This window comes from Haliaeetus albicilla, chromosome 30 (genome assembly GCF_947461875.1).
Source record: "Haliaeetus albicilla chromosome 30, bHalAlb1.1, whole genome shotgun sequence".
NCBI classification, from domain to species: Eukaryota; Metazoa; Chordata; class Aves; order Accipitriformes; family Accipitridae; genus Haliaeetus; species Haliaeetus albicilla.
This window is the reverse complement of record NC_091512.1, coordinates 331,611-358,180: the sequence shown is the minus strand read 5'-3', so window position 1 is coordinate 358,180 and position 26,570 is coordinate 331,611. Positions and strand designations below refer to the sequence as shown.

At 63.5% G+C, this 26,570-nt stretch overlaps 2 protein-coding genes across 7 annotated transcripts; both read left to right on the top strand.

Annotated features, from left to right (window-relative positions):
* Positions 1-827: 827 nt before the first annotated feature.
* Positions 828-11,642, top strand: ARMC5 (armadillo repeat containing 5). Of its 2 annotated transcripts, XR_011322796.1 has the most exons (8): positions 828-1,161; positions 2,734-2,841; positions 3,403-4,225; positions 4,571-5,052; positions 5,706-5,838; positions 8,468-8,702; positions 8,947-10,704; positions 10,940-11,642. XR_011322796.1 is itself a non-coding variant. In XM_069774560.1 (7 exons), exons 1-7 carry the CDS (start codon positions 885-887, stop codon positions 10,624-10,626), a joined length of 3,738 nt encoding a protein of 1,245 aa, XP_069630661.1. In that variant the 5' UTR covers positions 828-884; the 3' UTR covers positions 10,627-11,642. The 2 variants fall into 2 exon arrangements, 1 of the variants encoding a protein (XP_069630661.1); XM_069774560.1 differs by having other exon boundaries at positions 8,947-11,642.
* A 1,167-nt stretch (positions 11,643-12,809) lies between these two features.
* Positions 12,810-24,633, top strand: TGFB1I1 (transforming growth factor beta 1 induced transcript 1). Of its 5 annotated transcripts, none has more exons than XR_011322789.1 (12): positions 12,810-12,938; positions 16,243-16,394; positions 16,948-17,012; positions 17,162-17,268; positions 17,546-17,642; positions 17,846-17,948; positions 18,036-18,176; positions 18,487-18,660; positions 19,927-20,008; positions 20,306-20,454; positions 23,399-23,988; positions 24,043-24,633. XR_011322789.1 is itself a non-coding variant. In XM_069774472.1 (12 exons), exons 1-11 carry the CDS (start codon positions 12,926-12,928, stop codon positions 23,663-23,665), a joined length of 1,350 nt encoding a protein of 449 aa, XP_069630573.1. In that variant the 5' UTR covers positions 12,810-12,925; the 3' UTR covers positions 23,666-23,703; positions 23,873-24,633. The 5 variants fall into 5 exon arrangements, 4 of the variants coding, with proteins under 4 accessions (XP_069630573.1, XP_069630575.1, XP_069630574.1 ...); XM_069774472.1 differs by having other exon boundaries at positions 23,399-23,703; positions 23,873-24,633; XM_069774474.1 differs by having other exon boundaries at positions 16,981-17,012; positions 23,399-24,633.
* Positions 24,634-26,570: the final 1,937 nt, after the last annotated feature.

The window sequence follows — 26,570 nt, the reverse complement described above, 5'->3', positions numbered from 1 at the left end:
GTTAATAAGTTTTTATTCCAGATCCCGATACACGTTTCACGCTGGCGTTAATAAGTTTTTATTCTGGATTCCGGATTCCGATATACGTTTCACGTTGGCGTTAATAAGTTTTTATTCCGGATTCCGATACACATTTCACACTGGCGTTTATAAGTTTTTATTCCGGATTCCGATACACGTTTCACGCTGGCGTTAATAAGTTTTTATTCTGGATTCCGGATTCCGATATACGTTTCACGTTGGCGTTAATAAGTTTTTATTCCGGATTCCGATACACGTTTCACACCGGCGTTTATAAGTTTTTATTCCGGATTCCGATACACGTTTCATGCTGGCGTTAATAAGTTTTTATTCCAGATCCCGATACACGTCTCACGCTGGCGTTAATACGTTTTTATTCCAGATCCCGATACACGTTTCATGCTGGCGCTAATAAGTTTTTATTGCGGATTTCGGTAACAAAACCACTCTCTGGCTAGGACCCAGCGGCAAAAGCGGGGCTCAGATCCCGTAGGAAACCCTCCCACGAGGGCCAGGATAAGGCTGAGGACCCCGCCAGCCCAAGCTGACGGCCACCAGTGCTCCCAGTCCTCCCAGTAAGCCGCCTCACCACCCCTCCCGCCCTGAGGTAAAGCCGCCCCGCCCCTCCACCGCCGCAGCGCAGAACTTCCCGCCGCGCCGCCCAGCCCGCCGCGGTGCGCCCTGGGAGTTGTAGTCCCGACGCCCCTCCCACCTCCCTTACGCCACACCCCCTTCCCGCCTAGCGCCGGACTCCATTTCCCGTCGTACCCCGCGGCGCCGGGCGGATCCTTCCCGGCCACCGTCTTTCTCCTTCCTCTTTCTCAGGCGCCGCCGGGCCCGGGCCCCGGGCCCGGGGCGCCGCCATGTCGGAACCTTTGGGTTGGTGCGTTGAGGCCGTCCGAGCGGCGGCCGAACCGGGCCTGGCCCGGGCTTTGTTGGCTTTACGGACCCGTCACACTCGGCGACCGGGAGGTGCCGCTCGGTTTCGGGAACGGGGTGGGTTGGGGCCGTTGTTGGAGTTGTTGGGGCCCGAGAGGCCTCGGCGGACCCTCGATTTGGCTCTCAGCGTGCTCGGGAATTGTTGCACCGAGCCCGGTTGCCGCCGGCAGGCTCGGCGCCTCGGCGGCGTCCCCCGCCTCGGTGAGTGGCAGGGCGCCGGGAGTTCCTCCGGGAGGGAATGGGACAGCCCAGAGCCCCCCCCATAGAGGGAATGGGACAGCCCAGAGCCCCCCCCCGTAGAGGGAATGGGACAGCCCAGAGCCCCCCCCCAGAGGGAATGGGACAGCCCAGAGCCCCCCCCATAGAGGGAATGGGACAGCCCAGAGCCCCCCCCCAGAGGGAATGGGACAGCCTAGAGCCCCCCCCCCATAGAGGGAATGGGACAGCCCAGAGGCCCCCCCACATAGAGGGAATGGGACAGCCCAGAGCCCCCCCCCCGCACTGGGAATGTGTCTGGACCACCCCACCCCCCCCAATACTGGGAATGGGACAGTCCAGACTCCCTCCCCCCCCCCAATACTGGGAATGGGTCTGGACACCCACTGCATACTGGGAATGGGACAGTTCAGACACCCCCCCCATAGAGGGAATGGGACAGCCCAGAGCCCCCCCCATAGAGGGAATGGGACAGCCCAGAGCCCCCCCCCCCCCCGCACTGGGAATGTGTCTGGACCACCCCCCCCCCCAATACTGGGAATGGGTCTAGACACACCCCCCCCCCCATACTGGGAATGGGACAGTCCAGACCCCCCCCCCCAATACTGGGAATGGGACAGTCCAGATCCACTCCCCCCCCCCCCCCCCCAATACTGGGAATGGGTCTGGACACCCCCCGCATACTGGGAATGGGACAGTTCAGACACACACCCCCCCCATAGAGGGAATGGGACAGCCCAGAGCCCCCCCACACTGGGAATGGGTCTGGACCCCCCCCATACTGGGAATGGGAAAGTCCAGACCCCCTCCCCCCCCCAAATACTAGGACACCCCCCCCCCCATACTGGGAATGGGACAGCCCCTGACACACACCCCCCCCCCCCCCTTCAGGAATGGTTCAGTCCAAAGCCTGTTGAGGGCAATTGGAGAATTCCCAAACTCCTGCCCGTGACCCCTGACCTGGCCTTGAGGGTCACCCCCTGTCCCTAACCACGACCTTCGACCCCTGACCTGTCCCTCAAGGTGCCCCCATGTCCCCCTTTCCCCTTGGCATGCCCCTAACCACGACCTTTGACCCCTGACCTGTCCCTCAAGGTGCCCCCATGTCCCCCTTTCCCCTTGGCATGCCCCTAACCGCGACCTTTGACCCCTGACCTGTCCCTCAGGCTGTCCCCATCCGTCCCCCTTTCCCCTTGGCATGCCCCTAACCACGACCTTTGACCCCTGACCTGTCCCTCAAGGTGCCCCCATGTCCCCCTTTCCCCTTGGCATGCCCCTAACCGCGACCTTTGACCCCTGACCTGTCCCTCAGGCTGTCCCCATCCGTCCCCCTTTCCCCTTGGCATGCCCCTAACCACGACCTTTGACCCCTGACCTGTCCCTCAAGGTGCCCCCATGTCCCCCTTTCCCCTTGGCATGCCCCTAACTGCGACCTTTGACCCCTGACCTGTCCCTCAGGCTGTCCCCATCCGTCCCCCTCTCCCCTTGCCTTGTCCCGGAGCGTGTCCCCCCTAACCGTGACCTTTGACCTGACCTCTGCCCTCTCTTTTCCCGCAGTGGCCCTGCTCTCCTCGCCGGGACCGGAGAGCGTGCAGAACCGGGTGGCCCGCGCCCTCGCCAACCTGGCGCTGGAACCCGACGGCGCCCGGGATGTCCTCGACGCCGGTGAGCAACGGGGTCCCCCGGGGGTCCCCCGGGGATCCCTCGGGTGTCCCCAAGGTCTGCAGGGGACAAGGACGGGTTCCCCGGGGTGCTTTGGGTGGCCGCGGGGTCCCCAGGGGTCCCTTGGTGGGTCCCCGAAGTCTCCAGGGGTCACCTGAAGTGGTTTTTGGGGGTCTCCTGCCTGTCCGTGAGGTCCCCTAAACGTTCTCAGGGGTCCTCCGGCTGTCCCCGAAGTCCTTTAGGATGGGTCCCCGTGTCCCCAACGAGCCCCTTAACAGCTTTCTCCTCCCTGTGGGTGCTGGGACACCCTCTGGGGGGTGCCCCCCCCCCCCCACGACGGGTGCCACGTCTCCGGAGGGTGTCCCCAGCACACGCCCCCGGATGCGTTTCTCAGCCCTGCGGGTAGCGGGACGTCCCCAACTTGTCCCCTAACGGACCCGAACGTCCTCAAATTGCGTCCCCGATCCCCACCTTAATGGTTTTCTCATCCCTGGGACCACCAGGACATCCTTGGGGTGTCCCTGAGGCCCCCGCCTTAACTCTGTCCCCCTTTTTCCCTTCCAGGTGCTGGCCCCCTCCTGGTATCGCTGGCCGCCTCCTGCGGCACCCCCGAGTGCCTCCACAGCGCCGCCCGTGCCCTCCGCATTTTGGGGGCCGCCCCGGCCCCCCGCCGGGCCCTGGGTCGAGCCGGAGCCGTCCGAGCTTTGGCTTCCCGCTTGGCATCCCTCTCTCCGGCTGATCCCGCCTGCCCAGCCGTCGCCCGAGCTCTACGGGGTCTCACCGACAGCCCCGGCCCTTCGGCCGACGACGTGGCCCCCGCTTTGCCCGCCTTGGCCGCCTTGGCCGCTCACGCCAAGCGGGACCACCGCCAACCCGCCCTGGGAGCCATCGCCAACGCTTGCGCCCGCGCTCCTCTCCGACCCGCCTTGGGGGCCGCCGGGGCGGTGGAAGCGGTGACGGAAGAGGTGAGGAGAGCGTTGGCGTCTCCCAACGTCGCCGGTGCCACCGTAGCCGTCCGGGCGCTCTGCCTGTTGTGCCGGGAAGCCGTCAACCGAGCGCGGGTACGAGCGGCCGGCGGGTTGGGGTTGCTCCTGCACCTCCTGGCCGAACCCCGCGCCCGGCCGTGGCGTCCCCGCGTCCTTCTGGCTTTGGCCGCCTTCGCCTACGACCAGGAGGCGTTGGCGGCTCTGGAAGCTCGAGGCCTCGTCCCGCTCCTCGCCGACGTCCTGCGAGCCCGGGCCGATGAGGAGGAGGACGAAGAGGAGGAGGACGAAGAGGAGGAAGACGAAGAGGAGGAGGATGAAGCCGCCGCGTCCTGCGATCTTCCGCGGGAGCTACCTGGCCCGCCCGGGGCCGGTGCGGCCGCCGGGAGCTTGCGGGGACTCAAGTGAGTGGTGGGGGGGGGAGGATGGACAGACGGACGGGCTTTTGGGGGGAGCTCCTGGGGGTGTCCCTGGGGGTCTCGGGGTGGGGGGGGGCTCCCTGGGATCACCTTTGGGGTCCTCGTCACCCCGAGTCCTGGCGGAGGGGCAGCCCTGGGATTGCCTTTTCGGCGTCCTTGGCAATAGAAGAGGGGTGCTGGCGGGGGGTCCCCAGCCCTTTGTGCAGGTGGCGGAGGGTGAAGGGGGCGGGGGGGTCCGGGCTGTCCCTTAGTGACACCCTGGGGGTCTGGGGCTGTCCCTATCCCCCCCACCCAAACTGCTCAGCCCCCCCCCCCTATTTCTCCCCTCAGGTCCTGGCTCCTCTCTGAAGCTTCCTCCCCACCGCCCTCCCCTCCGTCCGCCACCGTTCCCCCCCACTGCCCCTCTCCCCCCCGCCGTCGCCTGCCCCCCATGGGGGCCCTGGCCTTACCCCGGGGGGTGGGCGAGGGGGATCCCTGGCTCCCCGAAGCTCCCGCTCTCCTACTTTTGGGACGGCTGGCAGCCGCCGATGAACCCAGCCGAGCCCTGGCCACTGCCCCCGTTGTTTCGGGGCTCCTTCGTTACCTGACGGGGGTCCCAGCTCCAGCCCCCCGGGCTGCCCGGGTGCTGCAGCGCCTGACAGGGCACCCTGCTTTTTTGGGGGCCCTGGTCCGGGCTTACGTCCCCTCCCTGCTCCATTCCTGGCTGGTCCTCGGCTTCACCCCACCCCAGGCCGAGGAACTTTCGCGGCCCGGGGGACCCAGGCATCCGGCTGCCCCCCCTCACCCCCGCCAGGCACGCCTCAAGGAGTTGGGTGAGTTGGGGGCGGGGGGCTTAAGGGAACTAACTGGGATTACTGGGAGCCACGGCTGGCCTTTGAGCATCACGCCAGGGGTTCCTTGGGGGCTTCTGGGGGTCTTTGTTGACCTTTTGGGATCCCCAAGGTTTCCTGGGGGACTACTGGGGGTCCCCAGGGGGTCCTGGGTGGCCTTTGGGGGTCTCTGGGGGGGGCTGCTGGGAGTCCCACAGCAGGTCTGGGTGGCCTTTAGGGGTCTTTGAGGTGTCCCCAGTGGGCTATTAGGGGTCCCAAGGAGTCCCTGGTATCTCTGGGGGTCCTTGGTGGACTTTGGGGGGGTCCCTGGAGGTCCTGGGTAGTCTTTGGGTGTCCCTGGGGGGCTGTGGGAGGTCCCCAGGGCATCCTGAGTGGCCTTTTGGGGACTCCTGCGGTGTCCTGAGTGGTCTTTAGATGATCCCATTGCCTTTTGGGAGTCCCCAGTTGTCCCTGGGAGGCTTTGGGTGTCCTTGGAGGACTGTTGGATGTCTCTGGGGGACTGTTGGGGGTCCTGGGTGCTGGTTTGAGTCTCCTGGGGTGATCCTGGGGGGCCAGGAGGAGGAGGGAAGATCCACAGCGGGATCCTATGGACCTGACACGCCCCCTCACCCCAATATGTCCCTGTGTCTCCCCAGGTGAGGGACTCCTGCGCAACCTGGGGGCGGCGGCAGCGGCCCCCTTCGGCGTGGGGCTGCTGACTCACATGCTGCGCTGCGGAGCCCCCCCAGCCCGCCTGGCCTGTGCCACCGCCCTGCCTTTGCTCACCAGGTACGACCCTATAGCAACCCTATAGCACCCCTATAAAGCCCCTGTAGGTTCCGTGCTGCGCCCCCCTCACAACCCGAACTGGCCTGTAGCTCACCTGGGGGGGGGGTCCCTCACGCATTCCCCTGCACCCGGACCCGTAAATCATCTATAGAATCTGTATGTCCCCTATAGACTCTACAGTGTCCCCGTAGCCCCCCCCAGAACCAGCCCCATAACTCCCATGGGAGATCCCCAATGTGTTCCCCTGTGCCCGAGCCCATAAATCCTCTATAAAGCCCAATGCATCATCTCTAGAGCCTTTTAAGTCCCCTATAGAGCTTCTGCAGCCCCCATAACCAGCCCAATAACTCCCGTGGGAAATCCCCGATGTGTTCCCCTGTGCCCGCGCCCGTAAATCCTCTATAAAGCCCAATACATCATCTCTAGAGCCTTTTAAGTCCCCTATAGAGCTTCTGCAGCCCCCTCTAGCCCCCAGAACCAGCCCGATAACTCACGTGGGAGATCCCTGATGTGTTCCCCTGCGCCCGGGCCCATAAATCCTCTATAAAGCCCAATACATCATTTATAGAGCCTTTTAAGTCCCTTACAGAGCTTCTGCAGCCCCCAGAACCAGCCCAATAACTCCCGTGGGAAATCCCCGATGTGTTCCCCTGCGCCCGGGCCCGTAAATCCTCTATAAAGCCCAATACATCATCTCTAGAGCCTTTTAAGTCCCCTATAGAGCTTCTGCAGCCCCCTCTAGCCCCCAGAACCAGCCCCATAACTCACATGGGAGATCCCCAATGTGTTCCCCTGCGCCCGGGCCCGTAAATCCTCTATAAAGCCCAATACATCATTTATAGAGCCTTTTAAGTCCCTTACAGAGCTTCTGCAGCCCCCAGAACCAGCCCGATAACTCACGTGGGAGATCCCTGATGTGTTCCCCTGTGCCCGAGCCTATAAATCCTCTATAAAGCCCAATACATTATTTATAGAGCCTTTTAAGTCCCTTACAGAGCTTCTGCAGCCCCCAGAACCAGCCCGATAACTCACGTGGGAGATCCCTGATGTGTTCCCCTGCGCCCGGGCCCGTAAATCCTCTATAAAGCCCAATACATCATCTCTAGAGCCTTTTAAGTCCCCTATAGAGCTTCTGCAGCCCCCTCTAGCCCCCAGAACCAGCCCCATAACTCACATGGGAGATCCCCAATGTGTTCCCCTGTGCCCGAGCCCATAAATCCTCTATAAAGCCCAATACATCATCTCTAGAGCCTTTTAAGTCCCCTATAGAGCTTCTGCAGCCCCCTCTAGCCCCCAGAACCAGCCCCATAACTCCCATGGGAGATCCCTGATGTGTTCCCCTGCGCCCGGGCCCATAAATCCTCTATAAAGCCCAATGCATCATCTCTAGAGCCTTTTAAGTCCCTTACAGAGCTTCTGCAGCCCCCAGAACCAGCCCAATAACTCCCGTGGGAAATCCCCGATGTGTTCCCCTGTGCCCGGGCCCGTAAATCCTCTATAAAGCCCAATACATCATCTCTAGAGCCTTTTAAGTCCCCTATAGAGCCTTTTAAGTCCCCTATAGAGCCTCTGCGGCCCCCTCTAGCCCCCACAACCAGCCCCATAACCCACCTGCGGGGTTGCCGCACAGATTCCTGCTTGTTCACTGGTCTCAAGTTTCTATAGAGCCCCGTAGGATCTGGATGGGGTCCCCGAAACAGCCTGTAGATCCCACATAGGTGCTCAGTATAGATTTCTTTAGGCAAGGCAGGGCATGCATTATATATATTTTCCCAGTAGGTGGCCCCATCGATCCACTACAGACAATTTCATGAGTGTTTCCTCTAGATTTCCCCGTAACAAACCCTACAGATCTTCCGTAGGTCGCCTCGTAGCGAGTGCAATAATTTCCTATAGATCCCCTATTTCTGGCCCCGTAGAGCCCCCGTAAATCCTCTATAGATCCCCAGTGCCCAAGTCTATAGATTACCTATAGGGGCCCCCTGCAGAACTCGCCATGGGCAGCCCTGTACGTTCCCTATGGCTGCCCCCTAAGCGGCCCTGCTAGTCCTTATAGGCAGCCCCGTAAGTCTCATATAGATTTCCTACCTATAGCCCTATAGTTCCCCTATAGATCTGCCTACAGAAATCCTATACGTTCCCTCTGTGTGCACTCCCGCCCCGTGTCATCGGCACATCACTCGTGTCTCAGGCGTGTGCAGCCCCCCGGGGTTGGGGGGGTGGTCCTAGACCCTATAGTGTCCCCCACGTGTTGGCGTGACCCACGGCGTTGGCGTCGCGTTGGCGTGGCCCACGGCGTTGGCGTTGCGTTGGCGTGGCCCACGACGTTGGCATTGCGTTGGTATCACCTACAGCGTTGGCGTCACGTTGCCGTGACCCGCGTCGTTGCCAGGACTTGTGTCGGTGTCACGTTGGCGCGACCCACGGTGTCAACGTCACGTTGGCTTGACCCCGTGTTGGCAGCATCACGTTGGCGTGACCCACGTCGTTGGCGTGACTCGGGTCACCGTTGTCACGGTGGCACGGCCTGTGTTGTTGGTACGACCCTCGGCACCGGTGTGGTGTCGGCGTGACCCTTGGCGTCCCTTTGCCATGACGCTGGCGTGACACGTGTCCTTGACGTGTGCAGGCCGGCGTCCCCGGCGCGGGGGCTGCTGTGGGGAGGGGGTGCGGTGGCCCTGCTGCTCTCGGCGGTGGCCCGGGGTCCCACGTCCCCCTACGAGCCCCCCCCGGCCTTCGCCCTCTACGCTGCCGATGCCATCGCCCTCCTGCGGGGACATGCCGGGGACACGCCGGGAGACATCGGGGATGCGGCAGGGGACGGTGAGGACACGCTGGGACGTGCCAGCGCCGAGGACCTGCAGGTACGGCCCCATGGGGTGCTGGGGACAAGCGATGGGGACATTGAGGATGTGGTTGGGGACGCTGGGGATCGTTGGGGACGTGGAGGATTGTTGAGGACTTGTGGGGACACTGAGGAGCCGGTTGGGGACGTAGGGATCGCGAGGGACTCGTGGGGACAGACGTACGGGGATACTGGGGACATCGGGGATCCCATGGGGACACTGGGACACCCACAGCCTCTCCGGTGCTCTTGGGGATCCTCAGGTGCACGGAGACGGGGACACCAGGGACCTGTGGGAACCCGGGGACGCTGAGGACCTGTGGGGACAAGCGGACAGACGCGGGGAGAGTGGCGACATCCTTGGGGAGAACGGTGACCTGCAGAGACCTCCGGACCGCCACAAGGACCTCAAGGACCCGTGGGGACACCCAGACACCTTTGGGGATGCTGAGGACACCTGGGGACACATGGATGGCCACGCAACCTCTCCTGCGGATGGACACGGTGACATCGGGGACGCGCCAGGGTGCACCGATGGACATGGGGACCTGTGGGGACACGCAGACGGACTTGGGGACGCTGATGACTCGTGGGGACCCCCGGGATCCCCGTGTCCCCTCTCCCCCGTGACCCTCTATCCCCCACCCCTGCTGTCCCCTGTGTCCCCATGTCCCCAAGTATCTCCAGACCCGTTTTCCCTGGGCCCCCCCTGTCCCCAAGTGTCCCAGAGGGCTGCTAAACGTCCCCGATCATCCTCTTGTCCCCAGCTGTCCCCAAACCCTCCCAACCTCCATTCCCCAGTGGCCCCAAGACCCCCCAAATGTCCCCTGCTCTCCTCTCCTCCTCCGCTGCCCTCAAACCTCCCCAACTCGTGTCCTGGGGCGCCTCTGAGGTCCCCCAACCCCCGTCCCCAACTGTCCCCATGTCCCCAAGTTTCCCCAAACCCCCTTGACCCGTGTCCCCAGGTGTCCCCAACGTCCTCCAACCCATCTCCCCAACCATCTCCCCGTCTCCGAGCCTCCCTAAGCTCCTCCAACTCCTGTCCCCAAGCGTCCCCAAGCTCCTCCAACCCATCTCCGCCACCGTCTCCAGCCCCCCAAGCATCCCCGACCCCCCCAACCGCCCGTCCCCCGGTGTCCCCAACGTGTCCCTATGCCCGGACCCCCCACGACCTCCTCCTCCTCCCCAACGGCACCCACCCCGGGGTGCCAGCGGCCCGGGCGGCCCTGACCCGGGGGTCCCCCGTCTTGGGAGCCATGTTGGGGGGAGCCTTCGCCGAGGCCCGCCAGGCAGCGGTGACCTTAGGCTGCGCCCCCCGCCACCCTCTCCTCCTCCTCCTCCATTTTGTCCATGGCTGCCGGGGTCACCCCAAGGACAAATGTCCCCTCCTGTCCCCGCCGGTGGCCCCCGCCGCCGCCGACGCTGCCATTGCCTTGGCCCGCCGTTATTTGGTGGACGGTTTCGAGGGCGTCATGGTCGCCGCCGTCACCGCATCCCCCGGTGCCCTCTGGGCCTTGGCCGAAAGGTGGGGTTGCGCCCCGTTGGCCACCCGGGCCGCCCAAGCCATTTTGGGGGGGCCACCCCACGACGTGGCCCCTCGGTTGGTTCGGGTGGCGCAGTTGGCCCGATGTCCCCCTCGCTTGGCCAGGGCCTTGATGGCTGCTGTGGCACCCCGGGGGGTCCAGCCCCACCTTGAGATGGGGGAGCCGTGGGGTGGGGGTGACCCCTTGCTGCGACTCCCCGGAGATGCCAATGGGGACCTCGGGGACGTCCAGGAGGACCTCGGGGACTTGGAAGATGATTTTGGGGTCCCTTACGAGGATCTCGGGGATAGCCGGGGAGACCTCGGCAATGTGGCAGACCCCTTTGGGGACCCGTCTGTGGATGTTGGGGACCCCTTAGGTGAAGATGATGGGGACGTGGAGGTCAAGGGGCCTCTCTAAGACCTTGGGGACCCCTTTGGGGATCTTGGGGACCACTGCATGGGTGTTGGGGACCCCTTAGATGAAGACGAGGAGGACGTGGAGGTCAGGGACCTCTCTAGGACCTTGGGGACCACTGCATCAGTGTTGGGGACCTCTTCGATGAGAACATGGGGGTCAGGGACCTCTCTAAGACCACGGGGACGCCCTCAGGGATATCTCTGGATGTTGGGGACCCCTTAGATGATGTGGCCATGAAGGTCAGAGGACTTCTCCAAAGCCTTGGGGGCCCTTTTTTATGGGTCTTGGCGACCCCTTAGGTGAAAATCAGGAGGACGTGGTCAGGGGACCTTTCTGAGACCTTGGGGACATCCTGGAGGACCCCTTTATGCCTGTTAGGGACCCCTTAGACAGGGACGAGGGAGACAAAGACGTCAGGAGAGCTCTCTGAGATCTTGGGGACACCTTTAGGGACCTTGAGGAGATGGAGGACACCTTCAGGGACCTCCATGGGAACCTCAGGGAGGACTTCAAGGATGTGGTGGACCACCTTGGGGACCCCTTCGATGAGGACATGGAGGTCAAGGGACCTCCCTGAGACCTCGAGAACACCCATTAATCTGGGGACGCACTGAAGGACCGTAGCAACGTTGGAGAACTCTTAGATGAAGATGAGGAGGACGTGGGGGTTGAGGGACACCCTTGGGGTCCTCCTCTAGATGTTAAGGCCTTTTTTGATGATAAAGACGAGGCTGAGGAGATGGGGAGCCCCCCCCATAAGGACTTGGGGACCCCCTGTGAGGACCTTGGGGACCTCATCTAGATGTTGAGGCTTTTTTTTTTTTTTTTTTTTTTTTTTTTTTTTTGATGATGATGACGATGACGCCAGGGAGGTGGGGGACCTACAACCCCCCCCCCCAGGTTATGGGGCATCCCCACAGTGTCAGGGAGGGGCACCCGGTTTCAGGTTGATTTCGTGGGGTTTGGGGGTCGTGACTGTAGCGAAGGCGACGCACAATAAAGGAGGTGGAACTGCTCCAGCGCGGTCAGGATTCGGGCGTCTGCCTCCACCCCCCCCGCACCCCCATCTCCCATAGATCCAGGCGTATGTCGTTGTCCCCCATCCCATGGACCCAGCTACGTGTGTGTCCCTCCCCGCCGTATCCAATAGACCCAGGCATGTGTGTCCCCCCGTATCCCATGGACCCAGCTACATGTGTGTGTTCCCCATATCCCATGGACCCAGGCGCGTGTCCCCCCCCCATATCCCATGGACCTCGGCATGTGTGTCCCCCCGTATCCTATAGATCCAGGCATGTGTGTGTGTTCCGTATCCCATGGACCCAGGCATGTGTCCCCCCCATATTCCATGGACCCAGGCATGTGTCCCCCCAGTATCCCATGGACCTAGGCATGTGTTTGTGTGTTCCCCATATCCCATGGACCCAGGCGCGTGTCCCCCCCCATAGCCCATGGACTTCGGCATGTGTGTGTCCCCGTATCCTATAGACCCAGGCATGTGTGCTTGTCCCCGTATCCCATGGACCAAGGCATGTGTGTCCCCCCCGTATCCCATGGACATAGGCACGTGTGTCCCCCCCGTATCCCATGGACCCAGGCGTGTGTCCCCGTATCCCATGGACCCAGGCGTGTGTGTCCCCGTATCCCATGGACCCAGGCATGTGTCCCCCCCATATTCCATGGACCCAGGCATGTGTCCCCCCCCGTATCCCATGAACCCAGGCGTGTGTGTCAATCCCCGTTCCCCCCCCCCGCATCCCACAGACCCAGGCATCCGGGCCTGTTCCCTTCCCAATTCCAAGTCCCCTCCTTCTCCTCCCTCCCACGGACACAAGCATCCGGGACCCCCCCCCTTGCCTAACCATAGCCCACGGACCCACGCATCCGCTCCCCCTCCCCGTATCCCACGGACCCAATCATCCGGACCCCCTCCATATCCCACAGACCCCTCCATATCCCACGGACCCTTCTGTATCCAACGGACACACACCCCCCCCGTATCCCACAGACCTAATCATCCGGACCCCCTCCGTATCCCACGGACCCCTCTGTATCCCACGGATCCCTCTATATCCCACAAACCCCCCCGTATCCCACGGACGCAGGCATCCGGGTGCACACACACACCCCCCCCGCCATCTCATATCCCGTGGACTCAGGCGTCCGGATATTTCTCCCCCCCCCTTTTTCCCTGGCCGGGACCCAAGCGTCCGGGTGCTTCCATACATGGGCACCGAGGGGCCCACGAAGGGAGACGTCACGGAATCGGGGGGGGGGGGGGCCGCACCCAGTCCCAGCCATGGACGACCTGGGTAAGAGTCGCACGCGTCCGTCCGTCCATCCGTCCGGCCATTCCCGGCACCGTCCGGCCATTCTCGGAGCTGGGGAGGCGGTGGGGATGACGGAGGTTTTGGGGGGGGTGGGGGCGCGGATGCCTGGGTGCGTGGGTGGTGGGATGGATGGGTGATGGGATGGTGGGTATCCTAAAGGGAATGGGTGCGGGGAGGGATGGGTGCCCGGGCAGCTGGGTCCAAGGTGGAGGGGATGGATGGGTGCTGGGACACCTGGGTCCTTGGTGGAGGGGATGGATGGGTGCTGAGAGTCCTGGGTCCCTGGTGCAGGGGATGGATGGGTGCTGGGAGTCCTGGGTCCTTGGTGGAGGGGATGGATGGGTGCTTGGACACCTGGGTCCCTGGTGCAGAGGATGGATGGGTGCTGAGAGTCCTGGGTCCCTGGTGCAGGGGATGGATGGGTGCTGGGAGTCCTGGGTCCTTGGTGGAGGGGATGGATGGGTGCTTGGACACCTGGGTCCCTGGTGCAGAGGATGGATGGGTGCTGAGAGTCCTGGGTCCCTGGTGCAGGGGATGGATGGGTGCTGGGAGTCCTGGGTCCTTGGTGGAGGGGATGGATGGGTGCTTGGACACCTGGGTCCCTGGTGCAGAGGATGGATGGGTGCTGAGAGTCCTGGGTCCCTGGTGCAGGGGATGGATGGGTGCTCAGATGCCTGGGTCCATGGTGGAGGGGATGGATGGGTGCTCGGATGCCTGGGACCCTGGTGGAGGGGATGGATGGGTGCTTGGACACCTGGGTCTCTGGTAGAGGGGATCGGTGGGTGCCCAGATGCCTGGGTCCCTGGTGGAGGGGATGGACGGGTGCCTGGGACACCTGGGTCCCTGGTGGAGTGGATCGGTGGATGCCCGGACACCGGGGTCCCTGGTGGAGGGGATGGACGGGTGCCTGGGACACCTGGGTCCCTGGTGGAGTGGATCGGTGGATGCCCGGACACCGGGGTCCCTGGTGCAGGGGATGGATGGGTGCCTGGGACACCTGGGTCCCTGGTGGAGTGGATCGGTGGATGCCCGGACACCGGGGTCCCTGGTGCAGGGGATGGATGGGTGCCTGGGACACCTGGGTCCCTGGTGGAGTGGATCGGTGGATGCCCGGACACCGGGGTCCCTGGTGGAGGGGATGGACGGGTGCCTGGGACACCTGGGTCCCTGGTGGAGTGGATCGGTGGATGCCCGGACACCGGGGTCCCTGGTGCAGGGGATGGATGGGTGCCTGGGACACCTGGGTCCCTGGTGGAGTGGATCGGTGGATGCCCGGACACCGGGGTCCCTGGTGCAGGGGATGGATGGGTGCCTGGGACACCTGGGTCCCTGGTGGAGTGGATCGGTGGATGCCCGGACACCGGGGTCCCTGGTGCAGGGGATGGATGGGTGCCTGGGACACCTGGGTCCCTGGTGGAGTGGATCGGTGGATGCCCGGACACCGGGGTCCTTGGTGCAGGGGATGGATGGGTGCCTGGATCCCTGGGACCCTGGTGGAGGGGATGGATGGGTGCCCGAATGCCTGAGTCCCTGGTGGAGGGGATGGATGGGTGCCCGAATGCCTGGATATCTGGTGGAGGGGATGGATGGGTGCTCAGATGCCTGGGTGCCTGGTACAGGGGATGGATGGGTGCCCGAATGCCTGGATATCTGGTGGAGGGTATGGATGGGTGCTCAGATGCCTGGGTGCCTGGTACAGGGGATGGATGGGTGCTCAGATGCCTGGGTGCCTGGTACAGGGGATGGATGGGTGCTCAGATGCCTGGGTCCCTGGTGCAGGGGATGGATGAGTGCTTGAACACCTGGGTCCCTGGTGCAGGGGATGGATGGGTGCTCGGACACCTGGGTCCCTGGTGGAGGGGATGGATGGGTGCTCGAATGCCTAGATATCTGGTGGAGGGTATGGATGGGTACTCAGATGCCTGGGTCCCTGTTGCAGGGGATGGATGGGTGCCTGGACACCTGGGTCCCTGGTGGAGGGGATGGATGGGTGCTCGAATGCCTAGATATCTGGTGGAGGGTATGGATGGGTACTCAGATGCCTGGGTCCCTGGTACAGGGGATGGATGGGTGCTGGGACACCTGGGTCCTTGGTGCAGGGTATGGATGGGTGCCTGGATCCCTGTTGCAGGGGACGGATGGGTGCTTGGACACCTGGGTCCCTGGTGCAGGGGATGGATGGGTGCTCGGATGCCTAAGTCCCTGGTGCAGGGGATGAATGGGTGCTGGGACGCCTGGGTCCTTGGTGGAGGGGATGGATGGGTGCTCGGATGCCTGAGTCCCTGGTGGAGGGGATGGATGGGTGCCCAAATGCCTGGATATCTGGTGGAGGGTATGGATGGGTGCTCAGATGCCTGGGTGCCTGGTACAGGGGATGGATGGGTGCTGGGACGCCTGGGTCCTTGGTGGAGGGGATGGATGGGTGATCGGACACCTGGGTCCCTGGGGCAGGGGATGGATGGGTGCTTGGACACCTCGGATCTAGTGCAGGGGATGGATGGGTGCCAGGACGCCCAGGTCCCTGGTGGAGGGGATGGATGGGGTGCCTGACACCCGGGTCCCTGGTTCAGGGGATGGATGGGTGCCCGTATCCCTGGGTCCCTGGTGGAGGGGATGGATGGGTGCTCGGATGCCTGGGTCCCTGGTACAGGGGACGGATGGGTGCTCAGATGCCTGGGTCCCTGGTGCAGGGGATGCATGGGTGCTTGGACACCTTGGTCGCTGGTGCAGGGGATGGATGTGTGCCTGGACACCTGGGTCCCTGGTGCAGGGGATGGATGGGTGCTCAGATGCCTGAGTCTAAGGTGGAGGGGATGGATGGGTGCTTGGATGCTTGGGTCCCTAGTGGAGGGGCTGGATGGGTGCTCAGATGCTTGGGTCCCTGGTGGAGGGGATGGATGGGTGCCTGGATGCCCGGATCTCTGATGGAGGGGATGGATGGGTGCTCAGATGCTTGGGTCCCTCGTGTAGAGCATGGGTGGGTGCCCGGACACCGGGGTCCCTTGTGCAGGGGATGGATGGGTGCTCGAATGCCTGGGTCCCTGGTGGAGGGGATGGATGGGTGCCTGGACACCTGGGACCCTGGTGGAGGGGATGGATGGGTGCCTGGACACCTGGGACCCTGGTGGAGGGGATGGATGGGTGCTTGGATGCCTGGGTCCCTGGTGGAGGGCATGGATGGGTGCTTGGACACCTCAGTCCCTTGTGGAAGGGATGGGTGGGTGCTCAGATGCCTGGGACCCCCCCCCCAGACTCCTGGGTCCCTCTTCCCCCCTCCAACCCCCAGACGCCCTATTGGCCGACCTGGAGACGACGACGTCTCACCTCGCTCGGCGACCGGTGCTGCTGACGGACCCTCTGGGGGGGTTGCCCCCCGCACACCCGGCCTCTACCCCCGCTGGGGACCCCCCCCGGCCACCCCCACCCCCCTATGGCCCAGTGAGCTCGGGGAGCATGGGACCACGAGGGACCCGGGGGACATTGGGCAATGTTGGGGGCCTTGGGGATACAGGGGGGGTTTTGGGGACACGGAAGACCTTGGGGGGCCATAGGGGTAAGGGGGGGTTGGAGGACATGGGAGGACCTTGGGGACACCGGGGGGGGGGGCTTGGGGGCGTGGGGCTTTGGGGATGCTGGAGACTTTGGAGACCTTGGGGACGTTGGGTGGCTTTGGGACACTGGGACCATGAGGGGCTTCTGGGGGATGCTGGGGGTCTCGGGGACGTGGGGGGCTTTGGGGATGTTGGGGACATCGGGGACACGGTGGGGGGGGCTTTGGGACATGGGGGGGGGGTTTGGAGGACTTGGGGACCTTGGGACCGTTGAGGGGGCCCTGGGAGCTTTGGGGACATGGAGGTTGGAGATGGGGGACAGTGGGGTTGGGGACCCCCTGGGTTGGGGACAATGGAGACAGCAGGGACGAGGCCATTGGGGACACGGAGACCTCGAGGACCCCGAGGGGATGGGGACATTGGGGGTGATGACATCCCAGGTCCCCATTAACCCCCAACACACCGGTCCCCAGGCGCCAGGGGGGGACACCGAGCAGCTCTACAGGTATGGGGACTTTGGGGACCTGGAGGGGATTTTGGGGACGGGGGGGGGATTTGGGAGGGGAGGAGAGAGGGCCGGGGGGGGCTGTGGAGAGGACTTTGGGGACACAGAGGTGATGTGCCACCCCCCCCCTCTGTCTCCCCGTCCCCCAGCACGGTGCAGAAGACCCGGCCCCCCCGACCCACCCCGGGTCCCCCCGGTTTGGGAGAGCTCGACCGGCTCCTCCGTGACCTCAATGCCACCCACAGTTCCATCGCAGGTACCCCTGCCGCCCCCAAATCTTCCCAGGGACCCCAAAAATCACCTTTGGTTGCCCCAAACTCCCCCCTTCCAGGCACCCCAAAAGTCCCCAAAGCACCCCAAAAATCACCCTGGACACCCCCAAACCCCTTCACCTCCTGCCCTAATCACCCTGGGGATCCCCAAAATCATTCTGGGGAACCTCTAAAATCATTCTGGGCATCTCTAAAATCACGCTGGGAACCCCCAAAACCTTCTTGGGGACTCCAAAACTGGCCATGACCCCCCCCCCCCAGATGAGATCCTGGCCCAGTTCCCCCCGCTGAAGACTTCCGAGGGGATGAAGAAGAAGGAGGCGGCAGATGAGGCTGAAGTCAGAACATCCCCCTCCTGGTGAGTGCGTGTCCGCCGGGGTGGGGGGGAAGCAGCACCCCAAAATGGAGTTCCCCTCAGGTGTACCCCAAAATGGGGTTAGTACCCCAAAATGGGGTTAGCCCCCCCATCAGCTGCACCCCAAAACGGGGTCATCCCCAATTACCAGCCCCCCCCGGGCCCACCCCAACCCTCTCCCTGTCCCCGTCCCCGTCCCCCCATAGCAGCTCGGGGACCCCCCCGGTACCCCCAACTTCAGCAACCTCAGCCACCCAAGAGCTGGACAAGCTGATGGCCTCGCTCTCCGACTTCCACCTCCGCCGCACCGTAAGTCCGAGGGATTTCAGGATGCGTCCCCCCCCTCATTTCATCCTGCACCCCCATAACTCTCTTTTCCCTTCTTCCCACCCGCAGCCCCCCCAAAAAAAGGGGGTTCCTGAGGAGGGGAACCTCGACTCCATGCTGGTGCTGCTGCAGTCCGACCTCAGCCGCCAAGGGGTCCCCACGGGGGCGAAGGGGGTTTGTGGGTCCTGCCAGAAGCCCATCGCTGGGAAGGTGGGTTTTGGGGTGCTCCTGGGGGGGGGGGGGAGGAAAAAGAGGTGCCTGGTGTACCCCAAAGTCGGGGTTCCTTGTTGGCGTCTTAAAATGGGGCTGCCTGTGGCTGCGCCCCAAATTGGGGGTGTCTTATGGCGTACCCCAAATAGGGTTTAGCTTCATGCATGGCCTAAACTGGGGGGCGCGCCCCAAAAATAGGGCTACCCCCCAACCAGCTGCACCCCCAAAACAGACCTCACCCAACCGGGGAGCCCAAAATGGGGGTGTCATCCCTTGGGACCCCCCCTCTTTTTTTTTTTTTCCCCCGCAGGTGGTGAGGGCTTTGGGGTGCGCCTGGCACCCCGAGCATTTTGTCTGCGCCCGCTGCGGGGGGGAACTGGGGGGGGGCAGCTTTTTCGAGAAGGACGGAGCACCCTACTGCCCGCGGGACTACGGACGGCTCTTCTCCCCCCGCTGCGCCCGCTGTGCCCAGCCCATCCTCGACGTGGGTCAGGGGGACCGTGGGGAAGGGGGGGGGGGGTCCTGGGGGCAAGGAGACCTTTTTGGGGGGGTCTCCAGGGGGTGGTGGGAACCCCCTGGGGCGGTGGGAGACCCTTAGGTGGAGTGGGACCTTGTGGGGACATCGTGGGGTGATGTGGGGTGTAGTGGGACCCCCTCGAGTGCGGTGGGACCTTGTGGGGTGCGTGGGGTGATGTGGGGTGGTGGGACCCCCTCGAGTGTGGTGGGACCTTGTAGGGTGCGTGGGGACATCGTGGGGTGATGTAGGGTGGTGGGACCCACTTGAGCGCGGTGGGACATTGTGGGGTGCGTGGGGTGCTTGTGGGGTGATGTGGGGTGTGGTGGGACCCCCTCAAGTGCGGTGGGACCTTGTGGGGGTGTGTGGGGTGATGTGGGGTGGTGGGACCCCCTCGAGTGTGGTGGGACCTTGTAGGGTGCATGGGGACATCGTGGGGTGATGTGGGGTGTTGTGGGACCCCCTCAAGTGCGGTGGGACCTTGTGGGGGTGTGTGGGGTGATGTGGGGTGGTGGGACCCCCTTGAGCGCAGTGGGACCTTGTGGGGGGCTGTGGGGAAATCGTGGGGTGATGTGGGGTATGGTGGGACCCCCTCGAGTGCAGTGGGACCTTGTGGGGGTGTGTGGGGTGATGTGGGGTGTTGTGGGACCCCCTCGAGTGCAGTGGGACCTTGTGGGGGGCTGTGGGGTGATATGGGGTGTGGTGGGACCCCCCTTGAGCGCAGTGGGACCTTATGGGGGGCTGTGGGGAAATCGTGGGGTGATGTGGGGTATGGTGGGACCCCCTCGAGTGCAGTGGGACCTTGTGGGGGGCTGTGGGGTGCTTGTGGGGTGATGTGGGGTGTTGTGGGACCCCCTCGAGTGCAGTGGGACCTTATGGGGGGCTGTGGGGTGATATGGGGTGTGGTGGGACCCCCTTGAGCGCAGTGGGACCTTATGGGGGGCTGTGGGGAAATCGTGGGGTGATGTGGGGTATGGTGGGACCCCCTTGAGTGCAGTGGGACCTTATGGGGTGCGTGGGGACATCGTGGGGTGATGTGGGGTGGTGGGACCCCCTCGAGCGCAGTGGGACCTCATAGGGTGCCCTGGGGGCAATGGGACCTTCCGTGGGGCTGTGGTAGACTCATGGGATTTAGGGGGGGGGGGCATCATGGGGGGCAGCGGGACCCCGTGGGGTGGAGTGGAACCTTTTGGGGGGGGTGGCTGGCGGTGCCATCCCCATCTCCTCCCCGCGCAGAAAATGGTGACGGCGCTGGACAAGAACTGGCACCCGGAGCACTTCTGCTGTGTCAAGTGTGGGCAACCCTTTGGCGAAGAAGGTGGGTGGCCCCCGTGTCCCCTCCTGTTGTCCCCTCGTGTCCCCCCGCCCCCCCGTGTCCCTGCCCTGTCCCGCCGTCTTCCTGATCCCGTGCTCGCGTGTCCCCACATCTCGCCATCCCCACGGTGGTGCCACCACCACCACCACCACGTCGGTCCCACCGCCACCACCACGTCCCCAAGGATCTCTCCTTCTCTATCTCGGTCTCACGCCCACGGTCCACGTCCCCACCTCTCGCCATCCCTGTGGCCCCACGCTTCCCCGTCCCCTTCCCAACCATCCTTTTGGTGTCCCTCAGGTTTCCTGGAGAAGGATGGCCAACAGTACTGCCGCCAGGACTTCGCCGAGCTCTTCTCCAGCCGGTGCCAGGGCTGCGGGCGGCCCATCTTGGAGGGCTACATCGCTGCCCTCGAGGGGCTCTGGCACCCCGAGTGCTTCGTCTGCCGGGTGAGACCCCCCTGCCACCTCCACGTTCCCACCTCCCCTGGTCCCTGATGTCCCCAGGTGCCTGCGTCCCATCCCCAGGAGCGCTTAGATGCCACGATCCCTCCTCCCGTGGTCCCTGATGTCCCCACATCCCACGTCCCCACCTTCCCAATCCCTGATGTCCCCACATCCCCCATCCTCACATCCCATGTCCCTACCTCCCCTAGTCCCTGCTGTCCCCACGTCCCACATCCCCCCCTCCCCAATCCCTGATGTCTCCACATCCCACATCCCCACCTCCCCCAGTCCCTGATGTCCACACATCCCACGTCCCCACCTCCCCCGGTCCTGATGTCCCCACCTCCCCCAATCCCTGATGTCCCCACATCCCACGTCCCCACCTCCCCTGGTCCCTGATGTCTCCATGTCCCCATGTCCCACCTCCAGGAGCACTTCACATGCCACGTCCCCACCTCCCCTGGTCCCCGATGTCTCCATGTCCCCATGTCCCACCTCCAGGAGCACTTCACATGCCACGTCCCCACCTCCCCTGGTCCCCGGTGTCCCCACATCCCACGTCCCCACCACCCCTGGTCCCCGATGTCCCCACATCCCACGTCCCCACCATCCCTGGTCCCCGATGTCCCCACATCCCACGTCCCCACCTCCCCTGGTCCCTGATGTCCCCACAACCCACGTCCCCTGGTCCCTGATGTCCCCACATCCCACGTCCCCACGTCCCCAATCCCTGATGTCCCCACATCCCACGTCCCCACCTCCCCTGGTCCCTGATGTCTCCATGTCCCCATGTCCCACCTTCAGGAGCACTTCACATGCCACGTCCCCACCTCCCCAATCCCTGATGTCCCTACATCCCACGTCCCCACCTCCCCTGGTCCCTGATGTCCCCACATCCCACGTCCCCACATCCCATGGTCCCTGATGTCCCCACATCCCACGTCCCCTGGTCCCTGATGTCTCCATGTCCCCATGTCCCACCTCCAGGAGCACTTCACATGCCACGTCCCCACGTCCCCAATCCCTGATGTCCCCACATCCCATGTCCCCACCTCCCCTGGTCCCTGATGTCTCCATGTCCCCATGTCCCACCTTCAGGAGCACTTCATATCCCACGTCCCCACCTCCCCTGGTCCCCGATGTCCCCACATCACACGTCCCCACCTCCTCTGGTCCCTGATGTCCCCACATCCCACGTCCCCACCTCCCACGGTCCCTGATGTCCCCACATCCCACGTCCCCTGGTCCCTGATGTCTCCATGTCCCCATGTCCCACCTCCAGGAGCACTTCACATGCCACGTCCCCAACTCCCCAATCCCTGATGTCCCCACATCCCACGTCCCCACCTCCCCAATCCCTGATGTCCCCACATCCCATGTCCCCACCTCCCCTGGTCCCTGATGTCCCCACATCCCACCTCCCCTGGTCCCTGATGTCCCCACATCCCACGTCCCCACCTCCCCTGGTCCCTGATGTCTCCATGTCCCCATGTCCCACCTTCAGGAGCACTTCACATCCCACGTCCCCACCTTCCCTGGTCCCCGATGTCCCCACATCACACGTCCCCACCTCCCACGGTCCCTGATGTCCCCACATCCCACGTCCCCTGGTCCCTGATGTCTCCATGTCCCCATGTCCCACCTCCAGGAGCACTTCACATGCCACGTCCCCAACTCCCCAATCCCTGATGTCCCCACATCCCACGTCCCCACCTCCCCAATCCCTGATGTCCCCACATCCCATGTCCCCACCTCCCCTGGTCCCTGATGTCCCCACATCCCACATCCCCTGGTCCCTGATGTCCCCACATCCCACGTCCCCACCTCCCCTGGTCCCTGATGTCTCCATGTCCCCATGTCCCACCTTCAGGAGCACTTCACATCCCACGTCCCCACCTCCCCTGGTCCCCGATGTCCCCACATCACACGTCCCCACCTCCCCTGGTCCCTGATGTCCCCACATCCCACGTCCCCACATCCCACGGTCCCTGATGTCCCCACATCCCACGTCCCCTGGTCCCTGATGTCTCCATGTCCCCATGTCCCACCTCCAGGAGCACTTCACATGCCACGTCCCCACCTCCCCAATGCCTGATGTCCCCACATCCCACGTCCCCACCTCCCCTGGTCCCTGATGTCCCCACATCCCACCTCCCCTGGTCCCCGATGTCCCCACATCCCATGTCCCCACGTCCCCAATCCCTGATGTCCCCACATCCCACGTCCCCACCTCCCCTGGTCCCTGATGTCTCCATGTCCCCATGTCCCACCTCCAGGAGCACTTCACATGCCACGTCCCCACATCCCCTGGTCCCCGATGCCCCCACATCACACGTCCCCACCACCCCTGGTCCCTGATGTCCCCACATCCCACGTCCCCACCACCCCTGGTCCCTGATGTCCCCACATCCCACATCCCCTGTTCCCTAATGTCCCCACATCCCACGTCCCCACATCCCACGGTCCCTGATGTCCCCACATCCCACATCCCCTGGTCCCTGATGTCCCCACATCCCACGTCCCTGATGTCCCCACATCCCACATCCCCTGGTCCCTGATGTCCCCACATCCCACGTCCCCACCTCCCCAATCCCTGATGTCCCCACATCCCATGTCCCCACCTCCCCTGGTCCCTGATGTCCCCACATCCCACGTCCCCTGGTCCCCGATGTCCCCACATCCCACCTCCCCTGGTCCCTGATGTCTTCATGTCCCCATGTCCCACCTCCAGGAGCACTTCACATGCCACGTCCCCACCTCCCCAACCCCTGATGTCCCCACATCCCACGTCCCCACCTCCCCTGGTCCCCGATGTCCCCACATCCCACCTCCCCTGGTCCCCGATGTCCCCACATCGCACATCCCCACCTCCAGGAGCACTTCACATCCCACGTCCCCACCTCCCCAATCCCTGATGTCTCCATGTCCCCGTGTCCCCCATCCCCAGGAGTGTTTCGCGCCCTTTGTGGGGGGCAGCTTCTTCGAGGATGGCGGCCACCCCTACTGCGAGCGGCACTTCCACGCCCGCCGGGGCTCCCTGTGCCGAGGTTGCGGGGAACCCATTGCCGGCCGGTGCGTCACCGCCATGGCCCAACGGTTCCACCCCGAGCATTTCGTCTGTGCCTTCTGCCTCCGGCCCCTCTCCAAGGGCACCTTCCAAGAGCAGGAGGGCAAGCCCTACTGCCAACCATGCTTCCTCCGCCTCTTCGGGTGAGGCCACCTTGGCCCCCCCCACCCCCAGCCCCACCAGTGGTGCCCCGTGGCGTGGGGTGCCCCACGGAGGTCCAACGGACACCCCGCGGCCACCACAAGAACGTCCCGCCGCGCGCCCCCTTGCGTGGGGCGCGCCATCGAGGTGGTCTTCAAGGTGCCCCATGGGGTGCTTGGGGGCTTCACGCGTGGGGATCCAGCAACTCTTGAGGTGCCCCGTGGGCGTGGGGTCCCCCACGGAGGTCCAACGGACACCCCGCGACCACCACAAGAACGTCCCGCCGCGCGCCCCGTTGCGTGGGGCGTGCCATCGAGGTGGTCTTCGAGGTGCCCCGTGGGGTGCTTGGGGGCTTCACGCGTGGGGATCCGGCAACTCTTGAGGTGCCCCGTGGGCGTGGGGTGCCCCACAGAGGTCCGACGGACACCCCGCGACCACCACAAGAACATTCCACGGGTGAACCGCTGGATGGGGTGCACCACCGGGGTGGTCACGAAGGTTTCTTGGGGGGCTTAGAGGCTTCACGCATGAGACCCGAGGCGTGGAATAGTCTAGGGTGCCCCACAGAGATGGAATGGGCACCCTGTTCCCATCCTATGGGTGCCCCATTGGATGGGGGTGCTCCACGGAGGTGGTCGTGGAGGTGCCCTCATGGTGCCTGGGAGCCTCACATGGGGGTCCACCACCCCTGAGCTTCCCCACGGTGTGGGGTGCCTCATAAATACCCCATGGTTGGGGTGGGGGGTCCCATGGGTGCTCCACCGTGCACCCACAGATCTGGCCGTGGACTTGCCTCGTGCCATGGGGTGACCATGGATCCGGCCCAGGACTTGCCCCACGGCATAGGGTGGTCTCTCTACGTGGTGCAGGAAGCGTTGGTGGGGGGGGGCACTGATGGTCCCAGTGGGGCACTGGGGGCACTGGGGGCCTCCGTGGGTTGCACTTGCTCTTTGCTTGCACATGCCAAAGCCTTAGTATTTTGGGGGGGGGGGGGAGATCAATGGGTCAGGTTGAGGGATCAATGGGTCAGGTTGGGGGTCTCTGGGGTAGGTTATTGGTCTGGGGGGGGGTCCCTGGAGAAGGTTGGGGGGGGCAGTTGGAGGGTCTACGCAACTGTTGATGGGTCTGAGGGGTCTCTGGGGAAGGTCGGGAGGGTCTATGGGACCAGTTGAGGGGCAGTTGTGGGTCTATGGGGTAGGTTTTGGGACTGGAGGGATCTATGGGGCAGGTTGGGGGGGAAATAGGAGGTCTCGGGTAAGTCAGGGGGCAGCTGGGGGTCTATGAGGCAGTTTGGTGAGCACTTGGGAAGATCCATGGGGCAGTAGGGGGAGGATCTATGGGGCAGTTTGGAGGATCTATGGGGCGGTTGGAGGATCTATGGGATGGGTTGGAGGATCTATGGGGCAGTTTGGAGGATCTATGGGGTGGTTGGAGGATCTATGGGGCGGTTGGAGGATCTACGGGATGGGTTGGAGGATCTATGGGGCAGTTTGGAGGATCTATGGGGTGGTTGGAGGATCTATGGGGTGGTTGGAGGATCTATGGGGCAGTTGGAGGATCAATGGGGTGGTTTGGACGATCTATGGGGCGGTTTGGAGGATCTGTGGGGAAGTTTGGAGAATCTATGGGGCAGTAGGGGGATCTATGGGGCAGTTGGAGGATCTATGGGGCGGTTGGAGGATCTACAGGGCAGTTTGGAGGATCTATGGGGCAGTTGGAGGATCTACGGGGCAGTTTGGAGGATCTATGGGGCGGTTTGGAGGATCTACGGGGTGGTTGGAGGATCTGCGGGGCGGTTGGAGGATCTGCGGGGTGGTTGGAGGATCTATGGGGTGGTTGGAGGATCTACGGGGTGGTTTAGAGGCTCTATGGGGCAGTTGGAGGATCTATGGGGCAGTAGGGGGATCTATGGGGTGGTTTAGAGGATCTATGGGGCAGTTGGAGGATCTATGGGGCAGTTGGAGGATCAATGGGGTGGTTTGGAGGATCTATGGGGCTGTTGGAGGATCTATGGGGTGGTTTGGAGGATCTGTGGGGAAGTTTGGAGGATCTATGGGGTGGTTTGGAGGATCTATGGGGCTGTTGGAGGATCTATGGGGCAGTTGGAGGATCTATGGGGTGGTTTGGAGGATCTATGGGGCTGTTGGAGGATCTATGGGGCGGTTTGGAGGATCTGTGGGGCAGTTTGGAGGATCTGTGGGGCGGTTGGAGGATCTACAGGGCAGTTGGAGTCTCTATGGGGCGGTTTGGAGGATCTGTGGGGAAGTTTGGAGAATCTATGGGGCAGTTTGGAGGATCTACGGGGCAGTAGGGGGATCTATGGGGTGGTTGGAGGATCTATGGGGTGGTTGGAGGATCTATGGGGCAGTAGGGGGATCTATGGGGCAGTTGGAGGATCTATGGGGTGGTTGGAGGATCTACAGGGCAGTTTGGAGGATCTATGGGGCAGTTGGAGGATCTACGGGGCAGTTTGGAGGATCTATGGGGCGGTTTGGAGGATCTACAGGGTGGTTGGAGGATCTATGGGGCAGTTGGAAGATCTACGGGGTGGTTTAGAGGCTCTATGGGGCGGTTTGGAGGATCTATGGGGCGATTTGGAGGATCTACAGGGCAGTTGGAGGCTCCATGGGGCGGTTTGGAGGATCTATGGGGCGGTTTGGAGGATCTACGGGGTGGTTGGAGGATCTATGGGGCAGTTGGAGGATCTACGGGGTGGTTGGAGGATCTATGGGGCGTTGGAGGATCTTTGGGGCAGTTGGAGGATCTACGGGGTGGTTGGAGGATCTGTGGGGCAGTTGGAGGATCTATGGGGTGGTTTGGACAATCTATGGGGCGGTTTGGAGGATCTATGGGGTGGTTGGGGGGGGGAACGCAGCACCGGGCGCACGCGGCTGAACATGGACAATAAACA